This window comes from Cibotium barometz, chromosome 36, assembly GCF_041138505.1.
Source record: "Cibotium barometz isolate CiBa-2024 chromosome 36, ASM4113850v1, whole genome shotgun sequence".
NCBI classification, from domain to species: Eukaryota; Viridiplantae; Streptophyta; class Polypodiopsida; order Cyatheales; family Cibotiaceae; genus Cibotium; species Cibotium barometz.
In genome coordinates, this window is record NC_141081.1 from 27715122 (window position 1) to 27739815 (window position 24694).

At 40.0% G+C, this 24694-nt stretch overlaps 1 protein-coding gene across 1 annotated transcript; it reads left to right on the forward strand.

Annotated features, from left to right (window-relative positions):
- The first annotated feature begins 3603 nt into the window (after positions 1-3603).
- On the forward strand, positions 3604-7190 carry LOC147617719 (uncharacterized). Its single transcript, XM_086775973.1, has 2 exons — positions 3604-4503; positions 6282-7190. Exons 1-2 carry the CDS (start codon positions 3755-3757, stop codon positions 6922-6924), a joined length of 1392 nt encoding a protein of 463 aa, XP_086632099.1. The 5' UTR covers positions 3604-3754; the 3' UTR covers positions 6925-7190.
- The last annotated feature ends 17504 nt before the right edge of the window (positions 7191-24694 follow it).

The following is a 24694-nucleotide window of genomic DNA, read 5'->3' on the forward strand; positions in this document are numbered from 1 at the left end:
GTAAATAATGGATGTTCCACACCCACAAAAGAGGCTATTGCTGATCTAAAACATAAACTTTTTGTTAAGTTGATGGGTCATGCAATGCAGGCCTTGAAGATGCATGTGTTTGTTGAAATTGACATGGCTTGGCACATATTTTCCACTCGCATGTGCAGGCTATTATTTTTTATTATAGTAAATGGTTCTTGGGAGAAGAAAGAGGTACAGTGAAGGATGCAAAACTCATGGCTCAACAACCCACTAAATGTATCGAAGAAGTCTTGATGATTCAGAGCAAGAGGCATTGATGTAAGCAAGCATTTGTCTTAACAGAAATGATGAAAGAAAGCTACAAAGAGGCAGATCAGGTCGAGACAAAAACCTCTAAAAGACACATGTTGCTTGTTTAAAGGATTTTTAAAAGGCTTGCATGCTTCTAGGACTTTGTAATGCATTCATAGAGTTAAGAATCAAGATGGTTGTTAGATTGATATTAGGCAGCCCCCAATGAAGTTTATGGCTACTTCAATGACCTTTTTGCAGCCCCCCCAATGAACCTACTCAACAAATTATTGATGCACTTCACCTGCTGCTTCACAATGTAAATAGAATTATGTCCCATTAGAGCAAGCATTTGATTTGGAGGTTGAATTCACCATGGAAGAACTACAACATGCACTACACAATTTTGGCAAATGGAAATCCCCAAGCTAGGACGGCTTGATGGTATAATTTTTTTGGCATTCTAGAATATGCTAAAATTTGAGGTGCTTTTTATGATTAATTGTTGTTGGCATTTGGGGGTACTCCCTTCTTGCTGGAAATAGGAATTGGTTTGCTTGTTTCCCAAAAACATCTTTGTGAAAAACTATTGGATTGGAGATCAATAACTCTTATGCCCATGGTTTACAAACTCGTTGCAAAAATGCTGGTTGAAGAACATCTTATATGAGGGTCTACACCATGCACAATATGGTTTTGTGCCCAGAAGGCAAATAATGGATAACATTGCCAATGCTTACATTGGCATTGAATATGTGAAATACACTCAATAGGATATGCTCATAGTGCAGATAGACATAGAAAAATCATTTGATACTGTGCAGTGGCAGTTTATTGCTAGTGTCATGGAAAATACGGGGTTTGAGCCTAAGATGAGAAATATTATTTACTGTCTCTATGAAGGAGGCACTTCTCGATGTATATTACATAAGGGTCTTTCAAATATTTGGTCTCTAGGCAAATTAGTGCGACAAGATTACCCCCTCAATGCATTACTCTATGCAATAGCCACTCATCCCATGCTCTTAGTGGAAATTGTTTGTTGCAAAGAACAAACTACATTGCATACACATTTCAAATGTAAACCACTTTGATAGCCAAGTGTATGCAGATGACTCATTTTCATACTCATCCCATGCTCTTAGTGGAAATTGTTTGCAAAGAACAAGCTACATTGCATACACATTTCAAATGTAAACCACTTTGATAGCCAAGTGGATGCAGATGACTCATTTTTTTGTTCTGGATCTGTATGATCTTGTGGGGCAAGCTTGAAAATTAATTTTGCTAAGTCCAAGCTTTTGCCGCTTAAGCATTGTGATTGGCACTCTATTCTTTGGCCAAGGTAGATAATCTCACCATAAGAGATGGTTAGACATCTTGGGTATCCTTTAGGTTGGAATGTCTCACTGAAGCAAGAAGGATAGTGGGTGTGTGGACAAGCTGAATTTCAAACTTCAATATTGGAAATTATCTACCTCGCCATTGCATGTTAGATTGAGAATAGTGCAATCCATTTTAATGGCTTATATTCAGTTTAACTTGCCTTTTGTTCCCTGGTCTTCGACAGATTTGGATAGTTTCATGTCTGCAGCATTACAATGTTTGTGGCGTACTAAGATGGATAGAAAACCAATTAGGCTACTCAAAAAGCATTTGGTCTGTACTCCAAGAATGCGTTTGGATAGTTCATGTCTATAGCATTAGCATGTTTGTGGTGTACTAAGGTGGCCGATCAGGCTACTCAAAAAGCATTTAGTTTGTACTCCAAGAATGCATGGTGGTCTCAATATACTAAATTTACACTTTCATGTTATTGCCATGAAATCTTCTCTTCTTTTGAGTTTCTTGGAGCAAAATGAGCCTTGGACATTAATGCTATCAAGTCTTGCCCCAGTAATGAAAACTCCAACCTTTGGGCATTGGATGATTACTCATGCTCAGGTTATATTTGGATGCTTAGAAGGGCACATTCCTGGATGCCCGTTTTTTCACGAAATTGATTCAAGACTGGCAGACTCTGATGGCTCAAATGAAATGGTATGGTTGACCTCTTGATCAAGGAAACTCCCTTCAAAGAGAGAGCATTCATTGGAGCCGTGCATTTCAACAGCTTCTTGCTCTTTTACAGTCGAGAAAGGCTTATTTCCTTTCTACCAAAGCAGTCAGATATGTTGAGGATGTGGTGAATGATAGAGGCTCTGCACTTTCTTTTCCACAAGCTATGACACTTTACAATCTAGGTCTACATCATAGATCGATATGACAAACTATAGCTTCTTTACTAAATGATTTTAAGCCTGTACCTCCTCTAGAATTGAGCCATAGCTTGAAAGATTGGATATTGGTGGGTCAAAATGCAAGCTACCATGTAGTCCACCTTGGATAGAGGCTCATGGAAATTCACTATGGTGCATTAACAACCTTCTGGCTGGTGGAGGGTATCTTTCTCGAAGATCCGGAAGAGTAAATTACCCTTTAAAACAGAAAGTCCTCTTTTGGAGATGCCTCATTGGTGCTTTACCAGTTGGCAGTTTTTGGTTGAAAGATGTATTGCTCCTGCATCTTGTAGATGGTGTTCACATCCACGCGAGACAGTTTGTCATCTTCTATGGTCTTGCCCCTATTCCCGTGCTCTTTTAGACAGATTGTCAGGACACCTTTGTATGAGATTTGTGGGTAGATCTTTTGGCAATTTTTTTTGGCTATTTGGTAGCATTTCCTCCACTTTGCTAGAATTTGATATTTACATTGCATAGACTAGATTTTGGGCCCTATGGTCCATTTATCATCCAAGGAATCACCTAATCTTTGCCAATAGAAGATATTCTTAGCTTTGCTTTCTTTAGGAGATCCCTTCTTTTATCTCTCCAGGATTCTTTTGACCTTGGAGATCTTCCCTTCTTGCACTAGCTACAAGTGTTCTTTAATTGCTTTTGAATGTTAGCTATCCCAAAGGTGGATAGCTGGGCTTGCAACTCACCACATGTTTTCTGTATTTTGATTGTGGGTTTTCTCCTCCACTTGGAGGTTTCCCACTAGTTATATAACGTATTACAAAAGAAAAAAGTGTGTGTGGAGAGAGTGTATGCGTATATGTGTGTGAGTTTCTATGCGTGGGAGAGTGTGTATACGAGACAGGTGTGAGAAGAGAGAGAGTGCATGTGTACGTGTATGTGTGTAAGAGAGGGTTGTGTTTGTGCACATGAGAGAGAGAGAGAGAGAGAATGCATGTGAGAAAGACACACATAGATATACATCTATGTGAGAAAGTCACACAGACACATGCACACGCAAACAAGACGCTTTTTGATTTATTTATTTTCCCCTTTCAAATTTTAGATATTCAAAAATTAGGTCTTTCTTGCCCTCGCCCACGTCGTAACTGTCGTTCTAGGCTATGTCGACAAAACCCCATCACTTAACTAGGGCTGTTTTCTACTCTGTAATCTCTGTCTGCAAGCCCTAGCACTCATCTGCCTCGCTAGCCATGGTGGACCTCAAGCTACCCGAGATCAAGGACCTCACCCGTATTGAGCGTATCGGTGCTCACTCGCACATCAGAGGCTTGGGCCTTGATGATGCCCTGGAAGCTCGCGATATCTCGCAGGGAATGGTGGGGCAGAAACCAGCAAGAAAGGCAGCAGGAATCATCCTGCAGATGATTAAAGATGGGAAGATAGCAGGCCGGGCGGTGCTTTTGGCAGGGCAGCCAGGTACAGGCAAAACCGCCATAGCCATGGGCATGGCCAAAGCCCTAGGTGAAGAAACCCCTTTCGCCATGATGGCAGGCAGCGAGATTTTCTCTCTGGAGATGAGCAAAACCGAAGCTCTCACGCAAGCCTTCCGATCGGCCATCGGTGTCAGAATTAAAGAAGAGACAGAGATTTTAGAAGGGGAGGTTGTGGAGATTCAGATTGACAGGCCGGCTACTGCAGGAGCTGCTTCCAAGACAGGGAAGCTAACCCTAAAAACCACAGACATGGAGACTGTATACGACCTGGGGACCAAGATGATCGAAGCCCTGGGGAAGGAGAAGGTGCAGAGTGGGGATATTATTGCCATTGATAAAGCCTCTGGTAAGATTACTAAGCTCGGGCGCTCCTTTGCTCGGTCCAGAGATTACGATGCCATGGGGCCGCAAACCCGGTTTGTTCAATGCCCTGATGGAGAGCTGCAGAAGCGAAAGGAGATTGTTCATGTCGTCACTCTGCATGAGATAGATGTCATCAACAGCAGGTCAGTTTTAAGCTTTGAAGAACATTATATGCTGTACTAATTCTTTCTATTTGCTACTTCCCCTAGTGCTAGGCTTCATTATGGCTGAGTTTGCCCTGCATCTCCGGAGGTTTGACAGAAAGTCAGTACAAAGGGCTTTGTGTGAATATATGCTCTTATATGTGTGTGTGTGTGTGTGTGGAGTGCGTGTGTGAGAGTATATCTTGATATAGAGTTCTGTACCCACTATTGGGCACTAATGACATTAGTGGGGATGTCGTCGTATCTAGTCCATACTATGCATAATGGAGTTGATAGTTATATAGTCTTGTGGGTTGACTACCATGAGTACATAACATGCACGTTCCTAAAAGGTGAATTTGGACATGTTCTTGGATTCATCTACGAATATAATTCAGCTGTATTAGCGGACATGCAGATTTCACATTGTGAAGTTTTCATCCGAGTTGCGGCCAATTGATATTGTGCTTATTCTTTCTATCTTTAGCGGTGTATTTGCCCTATCAACTACTTATTTGTTGTACTAATTCTTTCTATTTGCTACTTCCCTTAGTGCTAGGCTTCATTATGGCTGAGTCTACCCTGCATCTCCGGAGGTTTGACAGAAACTCAGACGAAGGGCTTTGTGTGAATATATGCTCTTATGTGTGTGTGTGTGTGTGTGTGTGGAGTGCGTGTGTGAGATCATATCTTGATACTACAGAGTTCTACACCCACTATTGGGCACTGATGACATTAGTGGGGATGTCGTAGTATCTAGTCCATACTATGCATAATGGAGTTGATAGTTATATAGTCGTGTGGGTTGACTACCACGAGTATATAACATGCACGTTCCTAAAAGGTGAATTTGGGCATGTTCCTGGATTCATCTAGGTATATATATATATTAAGATGCTTTTGAAAAAAACGTAGGTAAAATGGAATACCACAATTCTCTTCCTGAGCTTTCTTTTTTTGAAAATGTAATGCGTTTAAGCAATAGGCACCAGGGCTTCACAGTGGTTGCTGCCACACAGGGTTTGAACTTGGGCACCTGCCTATGATTCAAACCCCTTACCAGCTGGGCTAGACAGCCAAGGACAAGTCTGCCTCTAAAATTGTGAGATATGCTTATGAAATAGAGATAATATGGAGATCTCTTAGCTTCATATACTGCATATTTTGAAGGTTTCTTGCACACCTCTATGTGGGAATAATGTCTGCATAAGGCTCCCATTGTTCACACGACCGTTTCATCTGAGAAAGATGTCTGCTTAAAGTTCATAATATCAAAAGGCCATCATTGTAGAGAACATGGGAGAAGATCAACTGTGGCGCTTTTTAGACCTGCTCAGGCTGCCATAGAGGTAGCCTGGTGTCAAAATTGGCTAGACCTTGTTGAATAGGGTCCTGTCTTGTGTCTGGCATTACAGTGCTTAGTTTGTCTAGCTGTTGTCCTACAACTGGCAGGGGTACCTGAATGATGCTCTAATAAGCCTAAGACAATGGTTTTGTTTTTAAGCTTTTAGTTTTTAGCAATGTGTAAGCATGTATTCATGATCTTTGTCAAGCTAATCTATTTTTTAAGCTCCCATATACTTCCTTTTAGTGAGTGTGCATCAAACCACCAAACGAAGTTCTGAACCTCAGACAAATACAGCAAGCAACATTTTTAAGCACTGCATCAGGCTGAGACGCCTCGAATTCTTAACTATCTGAAATGAGACATCTGTATCCTAGTCTCTAGAAGAGTGCATGAGTGCTGACCTTTTTTTGGGGGTTTTACAATGCTGCAGAACTCAGGGATTTTTAGCTTTGTTCACTGGTGATACTGGTGAAATTCGCTCTGAAGTGAGGGAGCAGATTGATAGCAAGGTTGCAGAATGGAGGGAGGAGGGCAAAGCTGAGATCATACCTGGAGTACTCTTCATAGATGAGGTGCACATGCTAGACATCGAATGCTTCTCTTTTCTGAATCGTGCACTTGAGAATGAAATGGCCCCTATTTTGGTGGTTGCTACAAATAGGGGCATTACAAGGATTCGTGGCACAAACTACAAGTCCCCTCATGGTCTGCCTATTGATCTCCTTGATCGATTGTTAATTATTTCCACACAACCTTATACTGAGGATGAAATTAAGCAAATTTTGGAAATAAGATGTGAAGAAGAGGATGTTGAAATGTCGGAAGATGCAAAATTACTACTTACGAAGATAGGGCTTGAGACTTCATTGCGCTATGCCATTCACCTGATCACAGCCTCTGCATTAGCATGTCAGAAGCGGAAAGGCAAGGAGGTAGATATTCAAGATGTAGGCAGGGTCTATGAGCTTTTTATGGACGTGAAGCGGTCAACACAGTTTATGATGGATTACCAGGACCAATTTATGTTCAATGAAGTTCCAGATCTCAATGATGGCACTAACATTGCAGACTGAAGCTTGCTTTATGTTGAAAGCAAAGAGGAACAAGGCATGGATTGTATGTCTGTCTATGCAGATGTCGTTTAAGGTTTTGATGAAGGTGCAGTTGTACTAATCTACGGACTACTAAGATCACTTTATGGCCTACAGTAAAGTCATCTTCAAGTTTGCTTTGTGCAGGCAAAGGGGTCTATTGCCTACTTTTGCTGATGCTGTATATTTTTTTTTAATGAAGATGAAGTTTCTCTTGCTGAGGTCCTTTACTCAGTGGGCTAAGAAAAGATGTTGAGATTGTTTTTATTGGGACAATCTGATCTTTGTAAGTTCAGTGTGTTGCATGTTCTGTGCGCATTAGACAGTGGTGGTCCTTGATACTGGTATTTGTTGTGGTTGTAATGCTTGCATGAGATTTCAATTTTTTGGGTCTGAGTAGGACACAGAATCTGTGGCATAAATGTAGGTGCAGAATTCAATTGTTTTTGAGCTGTTTTTACAGTGTCATGTTTTAGATACATTGTGAATGGATCTTGGATAGATAAGAGCCCCATGTGACATGCCTTCACTGCCTTTCAGTTGGAAAATTGCCTGTCACTAGTTTTGTCGGACTGGCTTTGTGATATGGCACTTCCATCTACAATGAGTTCGATTGGAGTGAGATGGCTTTATAATTTTGTACCAGACTTGCAGTCCAGAGCTACGAGCACTCATGAATTGTGTGCACTCACAAGTAGTCCGGTGTATGAATCAGCGAACTAGCTATGCACACAAGCTTGAAAGTGGGATCTAGATGTAAGGATGCTGAAACCTTTGAAGCTGGTTTGCATGATGTGCAATGGGAGGGCTGCCGACTTTAATGACAGAGGTTAAGTACTCCACTGTTTGTGCTCTAGCCCAGTAATATTCCCTTCAATGTGTAATGGGAGGGCTGCCGACTTTAATGACAGAGGTTAAGTACTCCACTGTTTGTGCTCTAGCCCAGTAATGTTCCCTTCAATGCTTTCTGCTCCTCTTAAGATCACCAGCTCAGCACTTTGCAAAATGCCATGCAAATGTTGGAAGGACAATTTGGGTATCATGGTTTGGGATGGAGGTGTTAGAGTAACCAAGCAAATCTATGCTCAATTTGGGTATATGGTGGACTCATAAATTTAATCCCCCTTTGGTCCTACTTGATATCTCTATTGCAAAGATTCAACAATAAAGGCGTTAGGCATCTAGTTGATTGTTGGGATGGATCAGTTATCTTTGGAATATCAGTTAGCTAGGAAGGAAAGAGATCTGATGGCTTAGGTTTTGGAGTTGCTTCAAAGGGAGTTATGCTCTACTGCTATTGATACCTTACTTTGGATTAAGGGTTGGGCTTGGTTGAATGGTGTCAAACTAAAGAATGGCAAAACCAAAGATATATATTCATTAATGAGAAATGGGGATGTCAATGTGTTGTATTGCAATAAAATTTGGAATGTAAATTGGAGCCCTTCCAGTTGGAAAAAGAGATGGAATTTGCTTTGGGATTGCCAGATCCTTGAGAAGTTTTAAGTTTTTTTGTGGAAGGTTTGCATGTGGGCATTATCTATTGGCTCTAAACTCCAAAAGAAAAATATTTCTAGTGGCATCTGTCCTAGGTGTAGGTCTTCACTTGAAGATGGTAAACATGTGTTTCAGGAATGCCTAGCAATCAGGGGTACTTGGTCCAAAATGTCTAAATGGATAGAGAAGAGCTTGGGTATACAAACATATTGGGGAGACTGGATCTTGGGTAAATGGTTAGTTAGTAATGAATATATTGGTTTGATTTTTAATATCATCAGAGCTTGCATCTTGTTGGAAATCTGGACTAGCAGGAATGCAATTGTATTTATGAAGGTGGTATGTACAGGCGTGCAAGACTCAAACTTAATGCATAAGTGTGTTTACGTGTGTTGGTCTGTGTGTAATGTAAATAAAATAAGATGCTCTGAGATGGATTTGTTGATTCAGAGTTTGCTAAGGAACATGATCTGAATTCTGTCCCAGTGCTTGGTGAGCTTCAAACATACTAGGAATAAATCCCTAACTCTGGTTTGTATGGTGCAGGTGAGATGTTGGGAAGGGAAGAAAAGGCCTCCCAAGTTTGGACCAAAACTCTAAGGTGGTACCGCAAAGAAAAACAAGTTGATTATACTTTTGTTGCCTTTATAGAAAACCCGATTGGAACCAGACCCACTGTTGAAGTTTGGTTCAAGAAAGGGGGAATGCTAGAAAATCAGTCTTCTCGTGGATGCACTACAAAAGCTATGATGGAGGCTAGCATACTTTTGGGGTATCAAATATCTTAGGAACAGTCTAGTTTTCTGTTGGAAGAAGAGAGACGGGAATTTTTGTGTAAAATTCTGAATAAAGTTGAGGAGTAGTAAATATGGATATTGTAGCCCTGACTTGGTTGTATTGCAGCTTTTGAACAGTTTAAGTTAATATATATAATTATTATTGATCCAAAAAAAAGGAACTTCATTGTTTGTGGCAGATAAGTATAATTTCTGCCAACTAGAATTTGGGTCATCTTTAGAGGCTTAAATTGGTGTGGCGAAAGAAAAAGTTTGTCGACGATGATGTGGTTTTCTACATCTATTCTACAATTCTACAAGGGCACCATGATCTTCCCATAGCCGTAAGAGTGAGGTCTAGTCAGCATCCACCTCATGTCTATGATAGCCTCTTTTATAGTTTGGTCTAAACGGGTGTTCAACTGTTTTCACTCTTGAACTTGTTGTTTGGCACAAAGCTTTGTTGTGCTAGGAGCCACTTATACATCTGCCTATTGCACATTTTTTTAACTTGTTCCATCCATGTAGTTAAAAGTCGGGCTTTGCATCCACTAACTTCTACTCTATGTAGCTTGTATCCCCCAAGGCTTGCAGCTACTAGTAGAACATGTGCTCAGAACCTCAGTTAGTACATCTCCTTGTTGGCACATGCTCTGGACAATTTTGTATAATTCATAGAGGGGAAAGTCTGTTTCAGATATTATTAGTTTGTGTTAATAGCCAGCATCTACCCTTTTCGTGTATAATTTTTTTAAAGCACAATAGTGGCTTGCTTGAAGCTGATGACAAAAGCGTTTCTTTGTTTCTAAGTGCACACTTGTATTCATTGGCAGCCACCTAGAGAGCATGGAGAGAAAGGATGATGCCAGAAAAGGACAACGATGAGGGATTTTGGAAACATGCCATTAAAAGCAACATACATTAATGTAATTGCATCTAATTTCACATCCATTCCCAAGTTTTCTTTAATCTTTCATACTTTCCCAATTTGATTTGGAAAGTGTCACTTCGAAACCTCTCCATTTCATCCATAGAGACAATGGACGAGAAGTATCCTCATGGTGTTTCTAGTGGCGAATGGGTAACACGAAGAACCTTACTAGGGCTTTATGAAACATTTATTGTGACTGTGTGTGTAATTTCAAGGATGGTTCTATTAGCACGTACACTATTATAGCCCACAAGATGAATTGACAATATTGTGCTCAGGATTTTAACCCTTTAGAAGGAATTGAACATGTGGCACCGCACTTGGGATTTCAACCCCTTAGAAGAAATCAAGCCCATGATGTCACTTGGAATTTCAACTTTAACCAATTGGGTTCACTATAACAAGGACAACAACTTAGGTCTCTAAAGGGTACATGGTCTTGAGATGAATTTTAATGTAGACCAACCTATGCTAATTTTAATGTGCCATAGGTTTTAGTTAATGGAACAGATGAACAGAACCCATGATAATAGATTAGTGAAGGTAAGCTCACCTACTCTGCTAATCCTCAACCATCAATCACTTCGAGCGCTCCGTCGGGGCCGGGGTAGTCTGCATGGCCGCCGCGTCAGGCTTTCCTTGGCCTAACGCGTGGCATTTGCATGCGCTTTCTACGCCCTCGTTACTTCAGTTCAATGCGCCGACTCGTTCGGTCGACCTCATCGGTGCTACTCCTTCTCCTTCGTGCTTCCCGTCTCCTCCTCAGGCAGTTCTCGAAGCCTTCCATGGCCTGCCCAAGGAAGCTGCTCTCATGGCACATGGTGCTGTCTCTGGCCCAGCCCTGAATCTCCCTCCTTCGCTGGCGGATGCCCACGGTCCTTCGTCCTCTGATCGTCTCTGTAGCGGTGGCCTTGGTGCTGCTGGAGCAGGCACACAGGGGACGCACATGTTGGAGGTAAGCGCTCAGTCACTCTTCCTTCTTCTCAAATCCGAAGAATACAGCATGATCTGGAGAATAGGGCTCTTATCGGATTGCTGGCGGGTCCTAGACCCCCAGCAGAGTCTATCAGAAGCTGGATTCGACTCCAGTGGGGTGCGATTGGGGCTGAAGTGGAGACCATCCAGGCCCTCCCTAAAAACCACTATCTGTTTGTTTTCAAGCTCCCGCAAATGGCGTTTGATGTCCTCAACAGAGGCCAGTGGCTCATCCGTAATCCCCCCCTCAGCCTTTTTCGCTGGAACAAAGACTTCAATCCCGAAGACGCTGCCTTGGTTAACTACCATGTCTGGGTAGAGTTTCCTAATCTGCCCCTCCACTACCATAATCACCTAGGAGTCATTGGTTCTAAGCTGGGGAAAGTTCTGGGAGGAAAACCCCGCTCGGATTATGTGCCTTCATGGCACCCTCAAGTTCTCATAGAAATGGACATATCTTTGGATCTCCCCTCAGCTATTGATATCTTCACCAACGATGGTGAACACTTTGAGCAAGCCATAGTGTACAAATACCTCCCATCCGCCTGTTTTCACTATGGTGCCAATGGGCACTTCGTCAGAAACTGTCCTCGACTTACCTCGGTCAACGCCCCTTCCCCAGCTTCTCCAGATGCCACCCCTCTTCAGCAAGCCCCTAAAGCAGCTAGAGTCACCCTCCCTAAGAGAGCGACCAAAGATACCTGGCAGGATGCTTCTAAGACCAGGGGTAAATCCGTTAACAAGTTTGCCCTCCTAGCTTCATTGCCAGAGTGGGTTGACTCTGAGGTTGAAGAGTTTCTACTCTCGGGCTCTGATGAAGAAGCAGAGGTGGGTAAATCGTTGGAAGACCAGGTTAACGAAAATGATCAATCTGTAATGCGAGAACTGAATGTTAATGTTCTGGCGGGAGACACCTCTGCTTATAAAGGCAAGGAAGTACAGGTGGAGGGGGATGGGCTTTCCACTCCTATGGAGATCCACAAAGACCACAAAAGACCTATGCAAGCTGCTACACAAGCATCGCCCATCAAAGCTCAGACCAAGAAATCCAATAAGAAGTCCCATAAATGAGGATTGTTTCTTGGAACATCAAGGGGCGGTCAGACCCCATCAAGGCCAGGAAGCTGAAACATTGGTTCTGCATTAACAAATCGGAGATAATAGCTCTTCAGGAGGTCAAAACAACTGGAAACGATCTTTTTAGCCGTCTTAAGGAGGTCTCTGAGGATCATAGATGGTTCTCTTCGTCTCATTCTAGGGGCTCTGGAGGAGCTGTTCTTGGAGTTCCTGTTAAATGGGATGTCTCCCCTAACTCGGTTGTTGTTGGGGGCTTCGACTGGATTTCAACCAAGGTAGATAAGCCAGTCAAGATGCAGAATTGCTCCGTCTATGCAGGGGGTGCTGTTGCTGACAGAGCCAATCTGTGGAGTGAGCTCAAGGCGTTGGATGGCCCAGTAGTCATTGTAGGAGATTTCAACATGGTGGGGCGGATAGATACAAAGGCCTGGGCCAAGTAATCAAAGGCTTAGAGAAAGAGAGTTGGGTCCAAGTCAAAGAGCTCTTTTCTTTGTGGGATGTAGGAGAGGAAGCTGAGTTCACTTTGGCAGAACTACTCCTCTGGCGATAACGCCAGGAAGGCTAGATTAGACAGATGTTACATTTCTTCGGAATTAGCCAATATCTACTCCAGGGTCAAGTCAAAACCTAAATACTCCTCCTGCTTTGTCGGATCATTATCCTCTGGTAGTCACCTTGGATGACAAAGCCACCAAGGTTAGAAACTCTTGGTTTCACACTGACGCTTCCCTCTTTCAGCTTAAGGTGGTGCAAAAAGAACTCAAGAAGATCTGGTTGAATGCTTTCAGTAAAGCGCACTCCCCTGCCCCGCGGCCTGGTCTCAAGCTCTGAGGGAGTCCCAAAAAGCTCTCACTGGTTTTAGGAAAGAGGTTACTATCATAAGAAGGAAAAGGAGAGAAGCTACCTATCTCCAGCTTATGGAACTTGAAGCCAAGAACAATGCTGTAGCTGAGGACCAAGAAGAGATCACCAAGCTAAGGGCCCATATTAGATATGAGGAGGAGCTGGCCTTCAAGCATGCCACGGTTTTCTTCAGAGAGTGGTGGGCTGGCAGGATCGATCGCCCGTCTAAAGAAATGTTCAAGATCCTTAGGAAGAAACAAGTGAGGAATCTTGTCTGACCACCAGTGATGGCACGGCCAGGACTGAGGAGGAAAACTGTGTGCTGGTCCGCAATCACTTTCAAAAGCTGTTCAATACACCGGAGCAGTCCAGTGAGTTGAAGGCTAAGGCCCGCGATTCGGTCTGTGGGAGGCTAGATATAATGTCATCTCAGCAGAGCTGGCAAGTCAGCTGCATGTACCTATTTCAATCTCAGAAATTAAGATGGCCATTGAGAGCTTGAAACCAAACAAAATTCCCGGCTTGGATGGAATGCCGGGTGAGTTTTTCCTTGCCTTTAAAGATTGGATTGCCCCTTTCATCCAGCGGGTTTGGGAAGAATCGGTGAAGTACTCTGCTTTGCCCACCTTTATCAATACGGGAGTGATAAAACTTATCCACAAACGAGGGCCTAAGGATCTCCTAGAGAACTGGAGGCCTCTGACTATGCTGAATTCTGTATACAAAGTGCTCGCCAAAGTAATAGCCTGCAGTATCACTCCCAGCTTAATGAGACACATTTCAGCAGAGCAGAAAGGATTCATCCGTGGAAGAAGACTCATTGAAGCTGTTATTTCAATTTGGGAAGGAGTAGAGTATGCTCAGGAGAAAGGGATTGACTTTATCTTTGCCAAAGTTGATTTTGACAAAGCCTATGAGACAGGCTGGAGTGGAGCTTTGTATTACTCAGTTTGGAGAAGATGGGGTTTGGCCCGAGCTTGATCCAGTTTGTTAAAACCCTCTTCGGCAATGCTTCAGCTAGAGTGGCGCTAAATAACTCAATGTCAGATGCTTTCCCCCTGGCCAGGTCGGTCAGACAGGGTTGTCCTCTTGCTCCACTGTTGTTTATGTTATCTGTGGATAGTTTGAATTGTATGGTGCAAAGATCCCAGAGTTTGGGGCTAATTAAAGGTATTCCCTTGCCTAGCTCAAATGGTGTTCAGATTCTTTCTCAGTTTGCAGATGACACCAACGCTTTGCTCATCAATGACCAGAATTCTCTCCTGACCTTCTGGAAGGTGCTGGACACCTTTTGTTTAGCATCTGGCTCTAGAGTCAATCACACAAAAACGGGAGTATTCTCTGCTGAAGGAAATCTCCCCATCTGGCTGGTTCAGCAGGGATGTCAGAGTATTCGGGCTGGTGAAATATTTCGGCTGCTAGGCATTCCTATGGGTTTCGGAGTTACCCTGAAGCAAAGGTGGGACTGGGTAGTTGATAAGTTCAAGGGCAAGCTGAATAGATGGATGGGTATGCAGCTTTCGTTAGCGGGCAGAGTGCTGGTAATCAATCACTTTTTAGCTGCTTACGTCCTCTTCTTCCTCACCTATTGGAGACCCCTAGACACTCATCTAAAGGAAATTGAAAAATTATGTAGGAACTTCCTATGGTCAGGAGACCCTTTCAGGAGAGGAGCTGCCAAAGTTAGATGGGAATTCTGCTGCCTTCCCAGGGACAAAGGGGGATTGGGGGTAGTAGATATTCTCGCTTGGGCGGACCGTCTTGCTGTTAAAACCATTATTAGAGCTGTCTCTCACCCTGAGGAATGCTCTTCCCTTCTGCTATTCAGAAACTTTGACCAATTCTCCTTTGAAAACTTCTCAGGTTGGAAGGATCTGCCTTGGACTACTATTTTGATAGGACATGAAACTGTCAAGCCTAAAGGGTCTGAGCTTCTTCGTTCTTTATGGAAAGCTTGGAACAAATATCGTGACAAGGTAGGGGTTGTGTGGGAAAGCAGACACAGCTACTCTATCAGAGCTTCTGACTCTCTGTGGTTTCCTCTTAGTCCAGTTCCTCTGGTGCCCGGCATTTCAATGCGTACTACTCTACGTATTCACAAGAAGGGCATCAGAGTATGGGCAGATGTGTGGCAATCTCCCTCCCATAGGTGGATGACCAATGATGAACTGATGTTAAAATTCTCGCTCCTTCCTTGGGAAGTGAAGTTGGTGTGGGATCGTATCAACATCTTTCCTGAGAGTGAGGCATGGAAGATATCAGTCTCCGAGCCCTTTTCCCTCAAAGCCCTATGCTGGAGAGGAGGTACACCTTTCGTTCGCCCCCCTCGTGTGCAAGCAGTACCGTCTTCCCCTGTACATGTGGTTCTCAACAAGAGATGGTCAGTCCTATATGACAGACGCCAATGGAACTTCAAATTCCGCTCAATTTGGTCTAAAGAGATTCAGCCTAAGAAATCTGTTTTATTGTGGTTGATTATGCATAAAGCCATATGGACAGGTGACAAGTGCAGGAAATGTGGGCTCTCAGATGGGGTATGTGCTAGATGCAAACTTAGCATTGAAGATATTGGGCATTTGTTCAGAAACTGTCAGAGATCTGTCGACATATTGTCACCGGTTTGGTTTGCTCTGGGGTGCCTGCCCTCTGCTAAACAACTACTTCTAGGGGATACTGTTGGGGTGCTCTCTCGGTGTTCGGCCAGAGTCAAAGCTGAATTCCTTTGGTTGATTTGGAAAGATAGATGTGCGACTGCGTTTGAGGTTGCTTACCAGATTCCAAATCTGAGAAGTCTTTTTGTTGATTTTCATGTGCAGATTTATGACTACCACTTGGTGCAGACGAGACTATATACCACTCAAGCTGCAGTACTTCGAGAACCTCCAATTCAACCAAGCAATCCGGTCCAGATACAGTAGCATGCGCTCCAAATGAAGACGGAGGAGGCCAACCGTTTTGTGACTTTACTGCAATCCAGAATTAAAGCTATACGAAAAGGAATTTTGAGATTTGTAATTGTTATGATTGTGGTGCTGTATCCCAGCCAGATTTTGTAATGTTTGTCTCTCTTAATTAATTCTTACGCTTGTTGGTAAAAAAAAAATGTGCCATAAAACTCTCTTAACATATGTTTAAGTGGGTGAAAAGAAGGCTTTATTGTTTCATACACATGCAATACGCACATGACATGGCACATATGTGCATTTTACAAAATAAGCTATAAATTTGAGTAGCTCTACTTCGAGTTTCAACATCATCTTTGTTTGTAACAAGCACATAACATGGCACAAATGAGACTTCAACAAAATATGCTATTAGATTTAAGTAGCTCTACTTCAAGTTTCAACATTGTCTTTGCAATATTACTTATACATATGGGACATGTGTGAACATGGTAAATATGCAAACATCCTTGATAAAATTTCTAAGTTTCCTATCATGTCATGGGATGTCCACATTGTGAATAAAACTAGCATGTTATGTTTTAGAAATTGAGTAGGATTCTTGTTATTCTAATTTTGTGAGTACCATGAAACTCCCCATTCCACTTTCAAAAAGCAAAGAGACCCTATGATGATAGTGAGATTAGTGTTAGCCTTATGCTATATACTTACTCTCCTCCTCATTCTTATAAGCTAATTGTTTGAATTTTCCAAAAAAAAAACTCATATTAACATAACTATCAAGCCTCTCTCAAGCATACCCTAACCTAGTACTCTAGCCCTCATACAAAAATGTGATTGAGGAAGAAGATGAGATCCCAAGATAGTAAAACAAAACCTGGCATGGCATACTATGATCAACCATTATATTATATCAAGTCCTTTCAATGTGTACTTATTGGCCGCATCCTGAGAGAGAGAGAGAGAGAGAGAGAGAGAGAGAGAGAGAGAGAGAGAGAGAGAGAGATATGTGTTCCTTATTCAAGGCTTTTAATTTAAAAGAAGTGTTTACTTTTTTAGTTTATTTTTTATTAGCATAATTTTTTTACTTAGTAAAAGCATAAGGTTTAAGAATACTCTTTTTGCTAGATTGAACCAAGAACATGATGGTGCCACACATAATTATGATACTTAGGTTCATTGAAACAAAATTTGGGACCAATTTTCTTTATAAGAGGACCCGAAGAAGGTACTTAGCTGAAAATTATGCTAGGAGGATTGACCAACTCTCTAAGAAGTAGAACCTAGTAGAATTTCTAATGTATTTGTCTTGTGGAAATAGGGTATGCATCAAAAGTTGTTACCACCTTCTTGAAAAGTTGAAGAAAAATGTGGCCACACCAACACTTTATTGAGAAACATAAAGATTTCAAGGCTACTCAAGTGTAGCAAGTATACTATGGGGGCTCTCAAATCAAAGCAACATTTTTTTAGTAAAGAAATAGTTTCAAAGTTGTAGGGATGAAGACTTGTGTCATTACATCGAATAGATTCATATTCATTATAAGGTGAAAGCAAGTAACATCTAGATTAACCTAGATTTAGCCTAATTAGCCTTGAATCAACCTAGATTAAGATGATTAGCCTAGGTTTAGAGAGAGAAGAGAGAGTAAGAGACTTGTGTATTCATGATTATCAAAACGTCAAAAGATACAATACTCCTAGTGCACATGCCTTTTATAGTCCCAAGGCCCATGTGCCCTAATCCCACATGTAAATGACTCTAAGCCCATGTGCCTAGGCCCATCCCATGTGCATGTGCATCCTAAGAACACTTTGTTACAAACCATCCCCTCCTAGCATGATTTCGCCCTCTCGAAATCGAAGGGTGGTGATGCTCAAAGAAAAGACATATACAAGTGGCTATGTACAAAAGCCAAAAATCACATCCATGTCCATGTAGCAAAAGACCCATACATGAATCATATGATCCCAGGGTCAAATGGAAAGGATTCAGGGGTCTCGTTGATGATAAGGGTATCTATGCAACCTCCTAGATCGAAAAGAAATCTTAGGCATGCAACATCCAAGGCAGTGGTCCCACGATAATCTAGTGCATGTGGAGAGGATAAGGAACCACTGTCGATGACGAAGCTAGTCAAGTATCTCCAGGATTAAAAGGACATGTATGGTATACATCCCGAACCATCAAAGCTGAGATGGTAGTAGCTCTTGGATTAAAAGAAAATCTCGACTCCAAAGAAATAGTAGCTCTAGTGTTGAAAGGAAAACTCGTAAGCCCATCCTCATGACCACATTGTAAATCTGGCATGAAAGGTCTCCACCGAAAAAGCTTGAAACTCTTGGCGAGAATGTCAAATGGTCCTGGCACAAAAGAGTCATCGTGTAGGCCAAGACTAAGATATGTCGTAGATGCATCTGAATGTCGAGCCACATATCCAAAAACTATGCTCCTCAAGTGGCAAAGAATGCATTCAAAGGAAAATGTCATGGCTCCAAAGAACATAGGCTCGTGTCGACATCCCTAGGAGCCAAAAGAACATATCTCAAGGTCGGCGTCATGCGAGGGTAAGAGTGAACCAATGCTATCATCCCATGTAGCATCACTCAAAATGTCAAAAACATGATCCACTACATCAATAGGTACATGGACATGAGCCAAACCATGCACTACCTCCTCATGTGCAAAACCCTCTATGTGTGTATGATGATCTAAGATATCAATATACTCATCATCATCATCATAATCATCATTGAAAAATAAAGAGGTATCCTCAGATGAAAGATAAATGGTATCATCCCCTAAATCATCATCTTCGATATCTCCAAGGCCTCCAAGGTTATCCTCATAAACATGGTCTATCTCCATCACCTATGTGACCTATATCCCATGATAAACCTATCTCCAACAATATAGGATCTAAGGAGATGTCTAGATCAAATGCAAAGCTCTCTAGATCCATATGCATAATCTTCTCTCTCCTATGAAGCCTCACCTCAACAAAATCATCACTATGCTCATGTGCAATGGTTGGCTGCGCAAGTATACACACTAAACCCAAGTAAATGCTGCCATGTATGCTATGAGAGCTAGGAGTAGAGATAGAATCATAGATATCTCCGTGAATAGAGGATCTAAAAGAGTAACCTGACTCATCTAGCACTAGAAACTTAGGTCTATGCTTCTCATGCACTATCGTATGCTCATCAACATGTGAAGTATCATCATCCCAAATCTCACACACTACAATGGATGCATCACTAGTTAAGAGCTGATCCCCATGATAGTCTAATCTATCACTATCTCCTAATGCATCACTATGATCCGCTCGAAGGTAGGTAGACATACGCGTATCATCAATCACAATGCTCGGAATGCTCACTGCCATCCCTCTCATCAAGATCATGCCCACATGATCTCGGCAATGGAGCCTCAAGGATTGACAGCCAATGTGTTGAAGGATATATAGAGGCTTTGTGGTGCTCTACCAACTCTTAACAACGTGAAATAGATGATGAATGATCCAATGGTCAAAGTTTGGATGTCCCAAATGTATGCACAAAGTCGGCAAAAGTGATGTATAATCTGATCACGTCGGGTAACCCATGGTAGTGCGTACGAAGAATCCCAATTAAGAATCTAGCATCACACATGCATCCCCAATCATCTCGAGAGAGTCACGGGATCTAAATTTCTAGGGAGATAGAAATCAAATAAATTGCAAGAAATTGATTTAAATTCAACAATTCATCAAACATCACATGACCATGATTAAAATATTCAAAAACAAATGAAAATACTTAGCTCACAAAGATTCAGCTCCAAGATTGGGTGCAATCATCCCCCCTCGTGTATGTATGGCCTATTTTCCCCCACACATGAGTATTTATGAGATATTTTATTCCAATTTAGGCCATAGCCTCCAAAAATACAAAAAGGATGCTTTTCTTGCATGACACTCTCTTATCTTCAAAATTAGAGTGCCCATAAATTGAAGCTTGGGTTTAAAGCATATCACACTTTACCAAATATTAAAGATAAAGTCAATGCTTGATAAACTATAGCTTTTACAAAATAAATCAAAATGTGCACAAGCTAGCACATGTATTTACCAAGCTTGTTTACAAAAATGGTGTGCCAGGTAATAAATTGGTGCGACATCTCCTCAATCATCGGAATCCTCTTCACCTATAAGATAACCAATAATAAATTGGTGAAATAAATATTCTATAAGCATACAAACCATCATCACACACATGTTTGTCAGGCATAAGTAACCCGGGAATCACCCCTACATACGAACTAACCGAAACAAACATTGGAGACCCCAAGCATATGCCAATATTCACCAAACATATTAATATTTATAATGGTATCACCCATGATATTAACATAATTTGGCATGACGCAAAGATAATCCAAGAATCCCCAAATTATCTAAGAGGATAGAATAATATTTTTAAGAGGGCTTAAAATATATTTCTATAACATCTCCTCTTGCTCAATTGACCTCAATTACCAGTTTGTTAAAAAGAACGGAGGATCTCAGGGAAAGCACGAAAATATTTCTCAAGCACCTATCTTGCATCTTCAGGAGGATGATCTTTGAAAGTTATTAAATATTTGCTATATTGGTTTCCAGTGTGAGTTGGTGTGTAATTTGGTGGTCAATGATAGTATCTGGGAGTAAGATTTCTTGGTCTCCTCAATAAGAGGTGGTTCTTCATATACTAGATGAGTGGGAAGTTGTCCTTTGAAAGGTTTTAATAAGCTAACATGAAATGAATTGTGAATGTTCCAATAATGAGAAGTTAATTCAAGTTAGTATGCAACATCATTAATTTTGTGGATCACTTTAAAAGGTCCATAAAATCTTGGTGCAAGCTTAACAGCTGGGATTTTTTCAACACTTTTAAGTCAGCATTTTTTAATTTTTAAACGTACAGTCTCCAAGTTCAAAGGATATAGCTTTATGTTTACAATTTGCTTGCTTAACATACTTTTCTCGAGCATGAGCAATGGAATGTTTTACGTCATTCAGAATGGTCGTAAAATCAATAGTGAATTGATCAGCAGCTTTGATTTTGTGAGAAAGTCTAGTTGCCGGAATAGGCAAAGGTTTTCCATATACAATTTCGAAAGGTGCTCAACCAATAGCTGAATGAGAAGTATTATTGTAAGAAAATTGGAGAAGATGTGTGAGATCCCACTGCCCTCTCTGCGCACCAGATTCCCGGATGGTAGCAAGCGGAAGTAGCTTCCTCTTGCGCGGGGCAGGGTTTCTCACTTGGGGCCTCGCCCTCAAACGTCCGGGCACGAGACTAAGCTGGTGGTCATTCGAAAAACCAAAACCGGGAAAATTTCCCATGCCCGAAAAGCGGGGACGATTCTACCATTTTTATTTTCTTAACGAATTCTTTTAACGAGGTCAAGGTACTGAACTACCTTCATCTGAATAAACCAGATAGAAGGGAAACTATAACAAACTTAACTTGAAGGAATCAACGCTTTTTTCCTAATTGAATTAGGCACAGCCGTTGATCTATTCATTTGAGAAGTCTTCAGGTTATTATTTAACTATTTGAGTTCTAAGCGTAATCTTATTAACCAATTTTATTATTAAAACTCTACTGATTCCAGCCTAACCCCATCCAGCCCATGGGTATCACCCGGTCAGAACCCTCAACCAGGATCCATTTTACACCATACCCAGGCTGGTCAAGACCTGGGCAGGTTTTTGCCGCGTGAGCCGTCCTTTGAACACTCCCCGCCCCCAGCTGTTGCAACCGAACTTCCCTTAGAACACACATATATCAAATGCTCCCTCCAGCATTTTGGTGTAAGATAGTCTTTTAAGAAAACAGGGTTTCTATGCAAGTTTTCAGTTTTGATTTTCTTTTGAATACAATGAGTATATCTTAATTCCGTATCCCAAGACTTCTAGATCACAGGTCTGGATTCCCAAGCAGAATTCCTCGAATTCTAAATTCTTGATTCTCAGATCAAAATCAAAGGTCTCAACTTAGTTTCAGATTCGGTGGGTGATTTAAGTGTAGATTACTGAACTGGTCACATCGTCTATTCTTGAAACTGACGAAGGAGTTATGTCTTGGTCATAGTCTAATTCAGGGTCTGAGTCTAGAAAGGTTCTCCCTGAACTATCTTTCTTTTGAAGGTAATATTTCAATTACTACTTTACTAAATTCAAAACTAAACACGAATTCCTATGAGGAATAAATTAGTCATTTATCTAAATTCCAACTTTAATAGTTTTTCTGAATTTTCTCATTACCATCCTAGAGAATATAAAACAATATAATTTTACTTCACTGAGTATTTACTTATTCATTTTTCCAATATTCATGGGATTTAAACATAGGATTAAAGTGAACTCTTATTTTGATTAAAAAAATTCTTTTATGCATCATTTTATGCATAAAAATCAATATTGGTGAAAGCAACACTTTTGTAATAAAAAAATTCTTTTATGCATCATTTTATGCATAAAAATCCATTTGAATGAAAGTAACACTTTTATAATAAAAATATTCTTTTATGCATCTATCTATGCATAAAAATCCATTTTGATGAAAGTAACACTTTTATAATAATAAAATATTCTTTTATGCATCTATTTATGCATAAAATCCATTTTGATGAAAGTAACACTTTTATAATAAAAAAATTCTTTTATGCATCTATCTATGCATAAAAATCCATTTCGATGAAAGTAACACTTTTATAATAAAAAAATATTCTTTTATACATCTATTTATGCATAAAATCCATTTTGATGAAAATAACACTTTTATAATAAAAAAATTCTTTTATGCATCTATCTATGCATAAAAATCCATTTTGATGAAAGTAACACTTTTATGATAAAAATATATTCTTCTATGCATCTATTTATGCATATAATCCATTTTGATGAAAGTAACACTTATAATAAAAAAATATTCTTTTATGCATCTATTTATGCATAAAATCCATTTTGATGAAATTAACACTTTTATAATAAAAAAATAATCAATATGCATCTTTCTATACATAGAATTTAATTCTATTGAAAATCACTCTTTTAAAATTAAAAAAATAATCAATATGCATCTTTCTATGCATAGAATTTAATTCTATTAAAAATCACTCTTTTATAATAAAAAAATAATCAATATCCATCTTTCTATGCATAGAATTTAATTCTATTAAAAATCACTCTTTTATAATAAAAAAATAATCAATATGCATCTTTCTATGCATAGAATTTAATTCTATTAAAAATCACTCTTTTATAATTAAAAAATAATCAATATGCATCTTTCTATGCATAGAATTTAATTCTATTAAAAATCACTCTTTTATAATAAAAAATTAATCAATATGCATCTTTCTATGCATAGAATTTAATTCTATTAAAAATAACTCTTTTATAATAAAAAAATAATCAATATGCATCTTTCTATGCATAGAACTTAATTATATTGAAAATCACTCTATTATAATAAAAATAGTCAATATGCATCTTTCTATGCATGAATGAAAATGACACTTTTAGAATACACAAACGATGGGGATTACTCTTTTTGATTAATAAAAGATGAAATTTATTTCATAAATTTTTAGAAAATTTTGCCATAACCTCCTTTGTATGGCTGACCATTTTTCAATTTTTTAACCTTAATCTACTTAGAAATTATGATTTAAAGCATTCTAAAAATTTTCACTTTTAAGAGAGAAACAATATGAAAAGTTTAATTCCAAGAATTAGATCACTTAACAAGGATAAAGAAGGGTTGATTTTAAGAATGAGAGAGGGGGAAAGCTTTTCCAAGAAGGCATAGCATCTGTTTATCATTTTAAGATAACAACAATTTAGAAAACCATTAAAAGAATAAGAAAAAGTAAGATTTCTTACTTACATGAAATTTTGGGAGCTTTCCTTTGGCTTGATGGTTTGAGGGATCTACTCTTGTTTGCAACAAGAGTGGCCACCAATTCTTTAGAAGAGGGAATGGTCAAAAACTAGTGAATTATTAAGAAATTCACAGTTCTTGGCTCTTGGGAGGAGTAGAGTAACAGTGCATAAAACACTATTAAGCTTCAACAAAGGGGGAGGCTTCTACTTAAAGGAAAAAGTGAGCTTCTAACCACGCAAACTAATTCTAGAATTTTCCAGATCAGTTTGGTCAATTTTTAACCATTTTTAGGTCAGTTTAGCTTACTTTTTGGAACGACTTGAATTAGGAGAGAGGAGAGATAAAATATCTCAATTTTTTATAATTTTAAACTCCACCACACATGTGAAGTAGGCGCCTCCTTCATGAGGGGGAATTCCCATTGTGAGGTGTCAAAAATCCATTTTTTTAGTAATTTCTTTGGTCCTTAGTCCACTCTTCATCTTATGTGAGTATTTACTCATTTTTGGGGAGATTTTCTTTATTTCTTCTATTTATCTTCTCCACACATTTGGATGAATGTGATTGGCCCCTCAAAACCTTAATTTAATTTTTTTCGAAAATCTGGACCCCTAGGATAAGGCCTCTTGAACAGATTATACTTGATTTCTAATGCACCTTCTGAAAATCTTTTTGAACTTTTATTTTGGGGGAACTTATTTTAATAAGAAGAGATATTTTTCCATCCAAAAATATTCAAAATTTGAATAACCTCTCTCTAGAATATTTTCTCTCTCTAGGCCAAAACAGGTAGAAACAAGATCTTTTATATTTCTGAAGAGGGGATTGATTAC